At 40.0% G+C, this 14047-nt stretch overlaps 1 protein-coding gene across 10 annotated transcripts; it reads left to right on the top strand.

Annotated features, from left to right (window-relative positions):
- Positions 10243–12367, top strand: LOC107643642. Of its 10 annotated transcripts, none has more exons than XR_002362992.1 (8): positions 10243–10437; positions 10699–10776; positions 10870–10944; positions 11049–11105; positions 11215–11353; positions 11442–11480; positions 11605–11755; positions 12146–12367. XR_002362992.1 is itself a non-coding variant. In XM_021123880.1 (7 exons), the coding sequence occupies exons 2-6, from the start codon at positions 10724–10726 to the stop codon at positions 11606–11608; spliced, it is 228 nt and encodes a 75-aa protein (XP_020979539.1). In that variant the 5' UTR covers positions 10243–10437; positions 10699–10723; the 3' UTR covers positions 11609–11755; positions 12146–12367. The 10 variants fall into 10 exon arrangements, 3 of the variants coding, with proteins under 3 accessions (XP_020979539.1, XP_020979537.1, XP_020979538.1); XR_001620972.1 differs by having other exon boundaries at positions 11442–11508; XR_002362993.1 differs by having other exon boundaries at positions 12143–12362.

The following is a 14047-nucleotide window of genomic DNA, read 5'->3' as shown; positions in this document are numbered from 1 at the left end:
GCCCCTTGGGCCTTATAAATGTCCCTTCCCCTTTTTCTTTCTTCTTTTTCGTTTCTTCTTCCTCTGTGAATTTCGCGCACTTCTTTCTCTCTCAAGTTTTTCATTTTCCTCTCATATGTCGAAGCTTTATTCTTTTCCTAAAGAACTCTAAAGAGCGTGTATTTTCCTTTTGACGGGGATCGTTTGTTGTTTTGATGTAGCCTTCATTTGCTTTTGGTTTCTTTGAAGAAAACAATGGTTAGCTTTCTGTCTTGTATAGTATTTCCGTGTATTGAAAAACTTTGTAAAATCTTTGTTGGCGAATCTTTGCTTGTTAGCAGTTTCATGGAAGCTAGCTCTGTTGCATTTTTTGTTGGTTTGGTTTGCTTTTGCTGCTATGATGCCCCTAAATGAGACTGTTGTGGTTTTTTGAGAACAATATCATTTTTCTTTTATTGAAGACACTCCCTCGGTAGTTGTTGATTATTTTCGTCTGTGCCCTGCCTTCGACTTGTAGTAATAATTTTTTTTTTATAATGTAGGTATATCTCTTCTATATGTCTCTTTCAACTGTCTCAAAAATCTCGTCCAAGGAATGGGTAGATTTTTCAGTTCTTTCTGCAGTTCCTATAGTTGATAACGTTTTTGTAGATGAATTCTGTAGACACCATAGGATTTGTAGTTCTAGAGATGATGAAGTGAAATACGAGTTAGTGGCCCCTGACCCCGAAGACCGAGTTTGCTTTAGCCGAGTTGCCACATCAGAACCCTATTTTCTTTTCTTGTATGATAGCCTTTTTACCCGACTTGGGATAGTTTTCCATTTTGAAACTGAGGTCTTGTCATACTATAAAGTGGCGCTTTCGCAGCTTCACCTGAATTCTTGGGGGTTTATGAAAATCAACCAACTCGTGAGTCGTGAACTTGACTTTTCGATTTCTTTGAAGCTCTTTTTCTTCTTATTCCATCTTACCAAACCCTTCAGTTCCATCTCGAATAAACAACGGGTTTTCTTCCGAGCTATCCAAGATCGGAAGGTATTCTCTATTTTTGATGATTCATTTCAAGATTTTAAAAACTTCTTTTTTAAAGTCCGTGCTGCTGAGGGTCATCACCTGTTCTTCCTAAATGAAAATAATGAACCATGCTTCCAATTATATTTTGTAGAGGCAGCCCCTGTTGAAAAATATAACCTGATAGATTTGGATGAGGTTGAGAAGGCTATAGTTGAGTTCTTCTGAGAGGCTTGGGGACGGACTCGAAACCTTGATATGAAGAAGTTTCTTCTCGGAAAGCTGAGTTATGTCCGTACCGAGCTAGGTAGTTATTGCTAATATTTGTAAATACTTGTTTATTGATCCGAGTTGTTTCTAACTATTCGTGTTCTTGTACAGAAAAAATGAAGAGTGGTTCGAAGGTCTACCAGAAAGTTCAGGAGGCGAAGAGGAACGCTAGAGCTCAGGCTGCACAGCTTCTGAATTCGGCAAGGTCAGATACTCCTTCTCCGACTAAATCAGACTCGGGCACTTCTTCTCATTCCAAGTTGGTAAACCCTCTTCCTCCTCGTCCTCCTCCTCCTTTTGTCGTCACCCCAATGTTCCCCCTTTCTCGGAGCCAAGTTCTAAAAAATGAAAGACTTTGCAATCGAGTGGTGTCAATATTTATGACACTGGTTTTGACGCGGTGAGGTTTTGTGAGAAACACGTCCTTCCTCATAGCTTCATTGCTATGGATGATGTTTTCATCAAAAACCACCTCCAAGTCTTGATCCAAGGTGGGATTCGAACAGCAAGGGTGTGCTCCACTTTGCTGAAGGAGCTGGAGAAGACTCCTTTGAATGCTACTCAGTATTCTTTGGAGGCTTTACAAGCTGAGGTGGCCTCCCTTCACGAAGCAAAAAAGAAGTGGGAGGAGGAGAAATCTAAGCTGGAATCCGACCTCCGTAAATCTTGGAAAAAAGAAAGATAATATGCAGCCTCTTATGCGATGGCTGAGGGGATGATGAAAAAAGCTGAAGAAAGCTATACCAGGGTTTTTGGGGAAAATTTAGATCTGAAGGAGGAGGTGAACCGACTTAAGGATGACTATGCCGATTTGGAAGAGTCGGTTGCTGAGGGTACAGAGGAGATGTTTGAAAATCAGAAGGCTTAAATTTAGGTTATTGCTCCCGATTTGGAACTCTCTCCTCTGAACCTGGACATGGTTGTGGTTGATGGAAAGATTGTCCCTCCTCTTCGAGAAGGGGACATTCGCATGTCCGATATGAAGGCTTCGGGGGAGCCTCATGGAGAGTCCCCTCAAACTGAAGTCGTTCTATCTGAGGAGACCATGCCGACTTCCTCTCCTCAGCCTGTAGTCGTTCTGCCCAAGGAAAAAGCTTGCGAACTTCTTCTTCTCCACTTGAAACCTCCACTGGTGCTGATGAACAGAATCCTTTCATTGGTCTGATTTAGTTTCTTTGTCAAGGCCCGGCTTGTGGGACCTTTATGAACATTTTAATTAAATGTTATTATGTGTACTTTTGTGGATACTGATCCTTTTCTGAGAATTTAACAACTTTTTAGGTATGAATATTTCTGTTTAAGTTGTTATTTTGACTGTTGCAAAGCTTTTATAAAAGCGTTCTGAATGAATATCCTTTTGACTTAGAATTTATTTTGAGGAAAAGAATCTTTCCATTGCTACATTCGAACGACTGATTTCTTTTTATAAGTCGGCCATTTAAGACTTAGATTATTTTTGCGATGCATTCTGTGTTGCCTAGTGATGACTCCATATTTGATGATAAATTTAGGCTTGAAATGAATATATTTCATCACATAATCTCACATTTTTTCACTAAAATAGCATGCACTTGTGATTTCCTTTCAAATTGAACTTAATTGCAAAAACATGCTTTTTAGGATCCAAAAATTCTAATTTTAATTCTCTTAAATTCCATTCAATGCCCTGATATTTCTGTTAAGTGATTTTAGGTCTTAGGAATCAATGTTAGATTGGAAGGGATGGAAAAAGCATCAAGCAAGAATAGGAAATCATAAAGAAATAAAGATTTTGGATTTCTGCATTTGTGTGTACGCATCATTACAGCTGTGCGTACGCACACTTCATTTTCTCCTCAACCACGTTGACGAACGGATTTTTTGACGGTTTAGAAATTCACTAATAAAATCTCGTTGTAAAGTATAGTTTCTAAACCAAGCAATAATCCTTTCATACAAACAGTTGTTTGTCACTAGTACAAACCCCTAAATGCGCGTACGCGTCACCATACGTGTAGCAACTATGGCAAATCTTATATCGTTTCGAAGCCCCGGATGTTAGCTTTCCAACCCATAACAAAAAAGTGGTAAAAATATGTACAAATTATAACTAACATGCAACCTATCATGCAATGCAATAGCTAATCTAATTAAAGAAAATAAAAAATTTGGTGTTGAAAAGGAAATTTTACCCATGGAGATCGGTCAGACGACCTCCCCACACTTGAAGATTGCACCGTCCTCGGTGCATGCAAGGAAGAGCAAGGTGGATGGGTTGCTACAATTGATGAGCTTCTTCGAAAGGTTGTGCGGATGACTTATTCGTTGCCCCATTTAAAAGCTTTTCCGTTCCCTCCTTTCTTGGTGGCCAGCCTAAAATGAGAGAAAAAAAGAAAGAAAATTAAGCCTACAACAAAGATATCAAAGTAAATAGAACATAGGCGGGGGCTAATGCCAAATAAGAGTATGATTCTTTACTACATGGTAGCTAAGCATGTGAGTGAGAAATCAATATAAGCAAAAGGCATATCAACTGATACTTGATGCAAGAGTAAAGTTAAAGCATGGAGAGTATATTGAGCATCAAGATCAAATAAGAATTGACACAAACAAGATTAGTGATACGCATGAAAGCACTTGATTCTAACCTAACTCAATGATGAAGCGGTACAAGAAAAAAAAACAAAGGGTAATGAATTAGGAAGGACTATTAATAGAAAACAAAAGAAACAAAATTCTACAACTAGCAAATAAAGCAAAAAGCAAGATATTCACACTATTCACATATGTACAATAACCAATAACATAACACCATTGCAACTCCCCGGCAACGGCGCCATTTTGACGAACGGATTTTTTGACGGTTTAGAAATTCACTAATAAAATCTCGTTGTAAAGTATAGTTTCTAAACCAAGCAATAATCCTTTCATACAAAAAGTTGTTTGTCTCATCACAACATGTGTACGCACACTTCACTTTTTCCTCGCCCGCGTACGCGAACCACATATCCGTGTATGCGGGATAGCTGTCATGTGACTCATTAGTGGAAACATGATGGGGGGGATTTATGAGCTATTTTTGGCCCAGTTTGAAGCCCAATTCAAAGACTAGAGGTTGGGGGTGAAGCATGCTTGAGGACATACATTCCATTAGTTTAGTTTTACATAGTTTTGAGTTTTAGAGAGAGAAACTCCTCCTTCTCTCTAGATTTTAGTGTTCCTTGTTCATTTTCACTTCAATCCATGGTTTAGATTCTTGTTAATTTCATTTTTTATTATTCTAATTGTAGTTTCTACTATCTAATTTTACTTAACACTCTTGCAATTTTAGTTATTTTGGGTTATGATTTTGGATCTTGTTGGATTTTGATTTTATTAATGCATTGAAGTTTTTCATGTTCCAATTGTGTTATTTGAATTGTCATTGTTGATTATTGCTAGTAGGTACCTTTAATTTGGATTGTTTTCTTAATTTTATGATGCTTTTTACTATTGCTTACCAAGTGTTTGAAGAAATGTTAGTTATGACTATGCAGTACATTTTTTTTTCTTGGCCTTAGCTTGGAATAATTAGAGACTCTTGAATTGCAAGAATTTAGTGTTAATTGGTAATTGAAGATTTCTTGTTAGCTTGAACTCCACCAAATCTAGTCTTTCACTAGGATTTGACTAGGACTTATGGACTAGAGTTATTGTTGCTCACATGAGACGACAGTTAATGGCAACAACTCTTGACCAACTATGCCCCGCCGACTACTCATGAGACTACTATTCCATGGGAGATGGCTATTTTGGTTTGGGTTATGTTAGAGGGAAAGCTGGTGAATTTGCCCAAGGTTATCAAGCATTCGATGTGGAAGGTGCCGATATCTATCAAGCGAAAGACGGCTTTTCCGGTTTTAGTCACTAAGATAATTGCCAAAGCCAGCCTTGAGTGGGAGGAACATGATTATCCACTTACCTTGGCGAACAAGGACTTGTACATCCCTCATGGCGATTGGCTGAAGGATTATGTAGGCTTTGGTGATGTAAGAAAGAAGAAGAAGAGACCTTCATCATCTAGTCTTCAAGCCCCCATGACTCAAGAGCTCGGTCTCAAGCTCTTGCAGAGGCTAGAGCACTTAGAGAGGTGCATGAACCGAAAATATGAAAACATCAAGCTGTAAACCAGAGAGTAGAACCCTATGATTGAAGAGTTGGACATCCTGAGGAACTTTTAGAGGCTAAGGATGTTGAGCCAGCAGCTGAGGTGCAGGCCGAGACTGACACACAGGCGGCAGATGCTGAGATGCCGACGGCTGACATTGAGGTAGCTCCGTCACCGCAGCCTGAGGCTGCACAACCTACCCTTCCCGTTGACTGACACTTTTGCTAGCACGGAGGACCATGCTAAGTTTACGTGTGGGGGAGGGGAGGATTTGCAACACTTTTCGGTCGTAAATTTCTACTCCAAACACTTTGCATTATATTTTGCCTCTAGCTATGTCTATTTTGCTTTAAGTTGTTAGAAATTTTTGGATATTTGCTACTCTTGATTTTTACATTGCGCACTTTTATTTTGGATGGATATATATCCTGATTTAGCTCTAGTTTCAATTCTAGTATGGCATGCTCTTTTACCTTATTTAGTGTATATATTGCCTTATATTTTAGTATATATGCTATGCTATGGATAGTGATTGTGATTGGATGATTGTGAATAGTTGATATGCCTAGCTCATGCATGTTTTTCTCTAAAAGTCATGATTAATTTTTGGATAGTGAAGTTAAGGAAGAGTGATGACTTGCATCATTTACCCTTTTTTCTTATCTAAAAAGGACCATAAAGGAGCGTAATCTCATTTGATCATTACAATTCATGAACTAATTGATGAATATTATGGTACATTGCTTTGAAAAGGGTTTGTGCTTAATTTCAGGAGAAAAGAGAAACAAAAAGGGAAGAAAACAACAAAACAAAGCTGGGCGTGTGAAACTGGCGTGCCACCTGGAACAAACGCCATGAAAATGTGTGGGCGTGGCACGCCAGTAATGATTTCCAGGAAAGCATGATTGAGTCTTTTACATGGGCGTGGCACGCCAGGAGCCGGGCGTGGCACGCCAGTATAGTTTTTCAGAGAGCAATACTGAGCGCCACAAAAGGGACATGGCATGCTAAGCTGGGCGTGGCACGCTAAGTCCGTCACACACTATGGGCGTGCCTCTTGAACCATTGGGCGTGGCACACCAATTCATCAATCCAGAAGGGACAACCACTTGGGCGTGCCACTTGGTATCGAAGGCATGGCACGTCAGCTCCAAACCATCACATTGGCATGCCACTTGAAGACCCAAGCGTTGCACGCCAAGCTTAAAAGAGCCACCTTAAAGTGGGCGTGCCACTTGAGCAGTAGGGCATGGCACGCTAGTACAAGTTTCCAGAGAAGAGGTTGAAGGTCCAATCACTTGGGCGTGCTACTTGGTGTCGAAGGTGTGGCATGCTAGCTCTCATCCTCACTTTGGCATGCCACTTGAAGACCCAGGCATGGCACGCCAACACTAGAGAAGACCAAGCAACGCTGGGCGTGCCACTTGAGGTCGAAGGCGTGGCACGTCAACTCTCATTATTCACTTAGGTGTGCCACTTGGATGCTGGGCGTGGCACGCCAACTACTGGAGTAAGGAAGAATGTTGGGCGTGGCACGCCACACACACTGGGCGTGGCATGCCAGTTCTATTTTCCAGAGAAGTGAAGAAGGTTCTCCATGGGTGTGGCACGCCAGTAGTAAATTCCAGAGAAGAAAGTGAAGCAACCACAACGGGCGTGGCACGCCAGACTTTGGGCGTGCCATGCTAGTTCAGTTGTCCAGATGCACACGAGTGATAAATTCTAGAGAAGAAAGTAAAGCAATCACAATGGGCGTGGCACACCAGGTCTGGGGCGTGCCACGCTAGTTCAATTGTCCAGGGAAGAAGAACAAGAAGGGAGACTCTGGGCGTGCCACTTGAGCTCTAGGCGTGGCACGCCAACAAAGAGGCCAAGCACATACAAAGGGCGTGGCACGCCAGACCCTGGGCATGCCACGCTAGTTCAACTTTCCAGAGAGGAGAAGAAGAAAGAAGAGGCCTGGGCATGCCACTTAGGCTCGAAGGCGTGGCACGCCAGGCTAACCAAGGTTTAAAAAGACCCTGGGCGTGCCACTTGGGTTTGAAGGCGTGGCACGCCAGGGACACCAAAACATGAGGCGTGCCACTTGAAGAGCTGGGCGTGGCGCGCCAAGCCAAATTGGAGGCTTGGCGTGGCACACCACTTAAACGCCAGTCACACACCAAGCTGGAAGGTCACGCTTATTGAGTTTTCTTTTCCCTCCAAATTGTATTTTTCTTTTCACTTTTGTATTTTCTTTATTCTAGTGCTAGGAGTAGTATAAATAGCCCCTGAAAGTACTGAGAAGGGGTTGTTGAGCGGTAGTTTTGTTGAAGTATAGTTAGATTTACATTTCACATCATCTTTTCCATCTCTTGTGCTTTTCTCTAAGCTATGAGAAGCTAAGTTCCCTCTCATTGGAAGAGGGAGCTCTGTTGTACTTGATGGATTAATGATAGTGAATTTCTTCTTCTCTTCATCTTCTCTTTGATTTGCTAGAAGGAATTTCGTTTTGATGCTAGTGTTCAATCATCTTGGGAAAGAGGTTGAATGCAAAATGGGTTTCATGGGAACCTTGGAAAAGCAAACATGAAACCAAGCTTGAAATCCTTTTTCACATTTGAGTAGATATGGGTTTTGGTGATTGGATATTGATGACTTGCATCATCTACCCCTTTTTCTTATCTAAATGGACCATAAAAAGAGCATAATCTCATTGACTTAATACAATTTCATGAACCAAATGATATATATTATGGTACATTGCTTTGAAATGGGTTTGTGCTAAATTTTAGGTGAAAAGAGCAACAAAAGGGAAAGGAAATAACAAATAAAGCTGGGCGTGTGAAGCTGGGCATGCCACTTGAAGCTTTGGGCATGGCACGCCAAGCTTTTGAACCAACTCTCAACAATGGGCGTGCCACTTGGAGCTTCGGGCGTGGCACGCCAAGTTTTTGAAGCCAAGTTTGTGAAGCCAAGTCTCAAAGAGGGCATGCCACTTGGTGCTATGGGCATGGCACGCCAGGCTTAAGTTCCAGAGGAGTGATTTTGAGCCCCAGTATGGGTGTGGCACGCCAAGCATTGGGCGTGGCACGCCAGGGCATATGCCAACCTGACCTCATTCAAATGAAAATATCTTGAGCTACACAACTCTAAATGAGATGATTCCTGCGCCATTAGAAAGTAGACATTCCGAACTTTCCAACCATATATAATACTTTATGATGGACACTAGAATTGAGGAAGATATTGACCCCGAAAACACAAGGAGCAAAAGACGTCCCTGCAGAGTTACCAGCCTGACCTCTTCATCTTCAAAGGAACATAACTTGATTTTTAGAGGTCCAAATGATCTAATTTTGGTGGCGTTGGTAAGCTGATACCAAGAGCTTTCCAATGATATATAACACTCTAGGGTGAACGTTAAAACGGGAGGTGAAAAAGGCCATTATTTCAGCGTTGCAAAACCTGGGTGTGCCACTTGATATCGAAGGCGTGGCACGCCAACTGTATTTTCATAATGGGCGTGGCACGCCAGGTTCTGGACGTGGCACACCAGTTCTAATGGCCTGAGAGGAACATTTTGTGCATCATTGTAGGCGTGGCATGCCAAAGAGTGGGTGTGGCACGCCAGTTTTACAACAAAAGGGGCGTGGCACTTCAGAAGTGGGCGTGGCACGTCGGGCTACTCGACAGACTGACCTCTTCACCTTCAAATGTGCATAACTTGAGCTACAAAGGTCCAAATGAGTTGATTTTAGTGGCGTTGAAAAGCTAACATCCATGGCTTTTCAACAATATATAATACTTTATAGTGGACATTCAATTCACTACAACATTTTGGGTCTATGGCCACGGTTTTTTTGGTCACGGTAAAAAACCGTGACCATAGAGGGTCTATGGTCACGATTTTTTAGGGTGACCAAAAAAAAAGCTATAATCACGGTTTTTTTAGAAAGAGTGACCATAGAGTACCTATGGTCACGGTTTTCTAAAAAAGGGTAGCCTAAAAGGGTCTATGGTCACGGTTTTGAGGGGTGACCTAAAGGGGTCTATGGTCACGGTTTTTTACAGTGACTAAAAAGGGTCTATGGTCACAGTTTTTCAAAAAAGGGTGACCTAAAAGGGTCTATGGTCACGGTTTTAGGGGGTGGCCTAAAGGGGTCTATGGTCACGGTTTTGGGGGTGGCCTAAAAGGGTCTATGGTCACGGTTTTGGGGGTAACCCAAAGAGGTCTACGGTCACGGTTTTTTACTGTGACCAAAAAGGGGCTATGGTCACGGTTTTTCAAAAAAGGGTGACCTAAAAGGGTCTATGGTCACGGTTTTGGCGGGTGACCTAAAGGGCTCTATGGTCATGGTTTTGGGGGTGGCCTAAAAGGGTCTATGGTCACGGTTTTAGGGGGTGACCTAAAGGGGCCTATGGTCACGGTTTTGGGGGTGGCCTAAAAGCGTCTATGGTCACGGTTTTGGGGGTGACCTAAAGGTGTCTATGGTCACGGTTTTTACAGTGACAAGAAAGGGTCTATGGTCACGGTTTTTCGGAAAGGGTGGCCTAAAAGGATCTATGGTCACGATTTTGGGGGTGACATAAAGGTGTCTATGGTCACGGTTTTTTACAGTGACAAAAAAGGATCTATAGTCACGGTTTTTTGGAAGAGTGGCCTAAAAAGGGTTTATGGTCACAGTTTTAGGGGGTGACCTAAAGGAGTCTATGGTCACAGTTTTAATCATTTGAGTTTTAATTAATTAAGATTTTTATGTAATTTTTATTATTTTAAATATTTTTTCTTTTTGAAATTAAAAAATTTTAATAATTAAAAACTAATAATAAATTTATATAATTTACTTTTAAATATTAAAATTTTAAATCTAATCCCCAATTAGTAACCCTAGTCTCTCATTGCCACCGCCGTCCCAAGCTCCTCGACGCGGTCGCTTCTTCCTCTTTTCTGTTTTGCAAAACCCAGAAAGCACAGCACATCGTTTTCATCTTCGTTGGCTTCTCTGTTCGTCGAAGGTTAGAGACTTCTCTGCTCAAACAAGTTATTTTGAAGCTTTGAAGGAAACAGTGAGTGTTGTCTTAATTCTCTTTTCTCCTTTTATTTTAATGTTTTGTAGAGGCATAAATCAGGAACCTAGTTAGTTATTGGTTAGGAATGTGATAGTGCCATTTTCTGCAGATCTCATACAAATGTGTTTTATTGTGGTTTGACAGGGCTCTTTTTTTTTAAGCATTATCGCATTATTTTGGGAGTTTACGCTTCCTTGTAATTCACCTAAGTATTAAATAAATAATAAAGCCTTTTTGATTTCAAAATATAACCTGCAGGCATCTCTTGAGTATTGTGATTCTAATGCTGGATGGGTTTTTAAAAATTCCAATAGCGATTCATCCTCAACTACATCAGTGTGGCCTCTCTTCCAAATCAACTCATCTCATTTTCTGTTGATTTTTTAATCTCGTGATGATGATTATAAGTGTTATGAGATCTTTCTCCAGGCTAGTTTGCACGGAGGACAGGTTCTTTCATAGAAAACAGAACGGGGTGAAGAGTTATTGTTCACTAGTTCTAAGGTAATTAATTAATTAATTAAATGTTTGTCCTTTCAGAAAATTAAAAATTGTTAATTAATCCTCAATGAATTGGTACTGAATTTTCTTCCCTCCTTCCTTTTCAGGCAATATTTAATCCTCCTAAAGCAGTCAGAGGAGGAATTCCAATCTGTTTTCCACAGGTATATATATAAATATAGTAATGAATCTCTATTAATGAATTACATAATACAATCATAGATGTGCTTAATTACTTTTTTTATACTCAATTTGGAAACCGTGGATCATTAGAGCAACATGGATTTGCGAGGAACAGGATGTGGATCATTGTTCAAAATCCTCCACCTCTTCCTAATGAATCCAATGCAAAACCTCATATTGACTTGCTACTCAAAACATCCGAAGATGATCTCAAAATATGGCCACATAGGTAGTAATAAGAATCCATCATTTCTTTAACACTATATATAGAATTATATAGTGAATAGTGCGTGATATTAAGTTATTATTTTGTGCAGCTTTGAGTTTAGGCTAAGGGTGTCACTGGCAGCAGAAGGGTATCTAAGTGCTTCATTTATGTTCCATGTGGCCTATTTATGTTCCAAGTTCTTCTTTAATTTAGTTTTAATTAATCTATCCTTATCAATAATCTTACCATATCTCCGTATCCCTTTGTTTTAGTTGATACCAAAACGTAGACTATTAAATTCAAGGGCACTCACTACTCGTATGTGTATGTCGTAATGTTAAATTTGCTGCAGGTCTAGCTTGTGAAGGTCTCAAGCCTTTCTGTGCAATTTATTCATCATTCATGCAGAGGGCTTATGACCAAGTAAGAAATTTGTTATGCAGAGCTGGATTAGTTATGTAGAATTTGCAATGAAATTTGTTTGATGGGTTGGAAGCTAATAATAGTATTTCGGTATTATTTTGTTTTTTAAGCTTCTATTTTAGTTGTGGTTGTTTCTTTGTGCTGGATTTTTTCAGTTTTAAGCGACTTCAATAGGGGAGTTGAAGCTCCACTCAAAGATAGATTAAAAACATATAAACATTACCAAATGGCTCAAAACCTTAGCAAATGCTCCTTGTTATTTAGTGGTTGAAATTTTCATATTGATTGACTTATTTAACTTGTGCTCCATATTCATTACTCAACTGTACTGCATGCATCATCAAAAACCTTTTTGTTCTGTTCTAACTTCTTTATTTTTTTTGCTAGCAGGAAGACATGATGTGAAGAAAATATGTTCTATACAAATATAAAATGGGATGGGTCTTATAATAATTTTGGTTATCTAAATGTATTATTTTGTTGTGTTCTTTACATTTTGATAAGATACTTCATTCGATATTACATGTAATGGATAAATTACACCCTATTTTGGTTAGTGTTGTAATGAATATCTAGTTTTTAATGAAACTTTTATGATTTACATTTATTGAATTTTTCATTCTTAGATTTATTTTGTGATTATCATCATTTTGGGATGTGATTATGCTTTAAAAAAAAAAATTAAATTTCATAAAACAAAATAGGCTATAGTCACCATTTAAAAATAGGGTGACCATAGATAAGTTATGGTCACGGTAAAAACTGTGACCATAGATAAGCTATGGCCACGGCGAAAAACCGTGACCATAGATAGGCTATGGTCACGGTTTTAAGGAGGGGGTGACTATAGATAAGCTTTGGCCACGGTGAAAACCGTGACCATAGATAAGGCTATGGTCACGGTTTTAAGATAGGGTAACCATAGAAGCTATAGTCACGGCGAAAACCGTGACCATAGATAGGGCTATGGTCACGGTTTTAAGGAGGGGTGACCATAGAGGCTATGGTCACGGTTTTGAGTGGGGTGACCATAGAGGCTATGGTCACAGCAAAAACCGTGACCATAGATAAAGCTATGGTCACGGTTTTAAGGTGGGGTGACCATAGAGCTATGGTCATGGCAAAAACTGTGACCATAGAGCTATGGTCACAGATAAGGCTATGGTCACGGTTTTAAGGAGGGGTGACCATAAAGTCTATGGTCACGGTGAAAACCGTGACCATAGATAAGGCTATGGTCACGGTTTTAAGGAGGGGTGACCATAGAGGCTAAAACGTGACCATAGATAAGGCTATGGTCACGGTTTTTACGCGTGACCATAGATTAACCTATGGTCACGGTAAAAAAACGTGGCCTAAAGTGTCAGAATTTGAAAATTGAAACCGTGACCATAGAAACCGTGACCATAGGTAAAAAAACCGTGACCATAGACCTATGGCCACGAGAGAATAGGCCACGGCAAAAAACCGTGACCATAGGTCCAAAACCGTGACCATAGATCTATGGTCACCGTTTTTACTAGCTATGGTCACGGTTTTTTACCGTGACCATAGACCTTTTTTTTGTAGTGATTTAAGGCCCAAACAACTCCATTTTCACAGCGTGTCAAATAGGTCACATTCCAAAGAGCAAAATCAAGTGAAAGTGGCACTTGAAACCACACGCCAACTTCTTCCTGCAGCCCCCAGCCTTCAATCAAGCCCACTCCAACTCTCATTCAAGCCACACTTATCAATCAATCAAGGCCACAAGAAGCATCTAGAATAGTTTATTTTCATTTCATTGTAATTTGCTTTCAATTTCATTTAAATTTATAATTTAGTAGAACCTATTTAAAGGCCTTAGTTTCATAGAATTGGGACTCTTGGCTGAATTCTACTAGAGAGGGGTCTTTGGACTCCCTCTTCTCACCATCATCTTCTTCTCTTTTCCTTCTTAAATGTAAATATTTTTTAGTTATGAATCACTAACTCTTTCCATTAGGAAAGAGGGCTCTATTGTTTTTCAATGGATTGATTGCTTTTATTCTTCTTCTTCTCTTCATGTCTCTTTGATTTACTAGAAAGGATTTCGTTATTCATTCTAGCATTCAATTATCTTGGAAAAGAGATTGACTGTATTTGGGTTTTATGGGAACCTTGGAAGAGGAAACATGAAACCATGCTTGAAATTCTTTCTCACACTTGAATAAATTTGGGTTTTGGTGATTGAATATGGTGACATAATCCACCCACTACTTGGATTTAGAAAAGTGTGTGGTATAATCAGGGACCATTCTTCATCTCTTCTCA

Source organism: Arachis ipaensis, chromosome B05 (assembly GCF_000816755.2).
Source record: "Arachis ipaensis cultivar K30076 chromosome B05, Araip1.1, whole genome shotgun sequence".
NCBI classification, from domain to species: domain Eukaryota; kingdom Viridiplantae; phylum Streptophyta; class Magnoliopsida; order Fabales; family Fabaceae; genus Arachis; species Arachis ipaensis.
The sequence above is the reverse complement of the archived record's forward strand: the minus strand, read 5'-3'. Positions and strand labels throughout refer to the sequence as shown.

Excerpts from the sequence above, each read along its gene's own strand:
- LOC107643642 (XM_021123878.1), top strand. The coding sequence starts at position 10,724 with ATGCTGGATGGGTTTTTAAAAATTCCAATAGCGATTCATCCTCAACTA. Across the intron at positions 10,945-11,048 it reads TATTGTTCACTAGTTCTAAG|GCAATATTTAATCCTCCTAA; the intron begins GTAATTAATTAA and ends CTTCCTTTTCAG. Across the intron at positions 11,106-11,441 it reads TTCCAATCTGTTTTCCACAG|CTTTGAGTTTAGGCTAAGGG; the intron begins GTATATATATAA and ends TATTTTGTGCAG.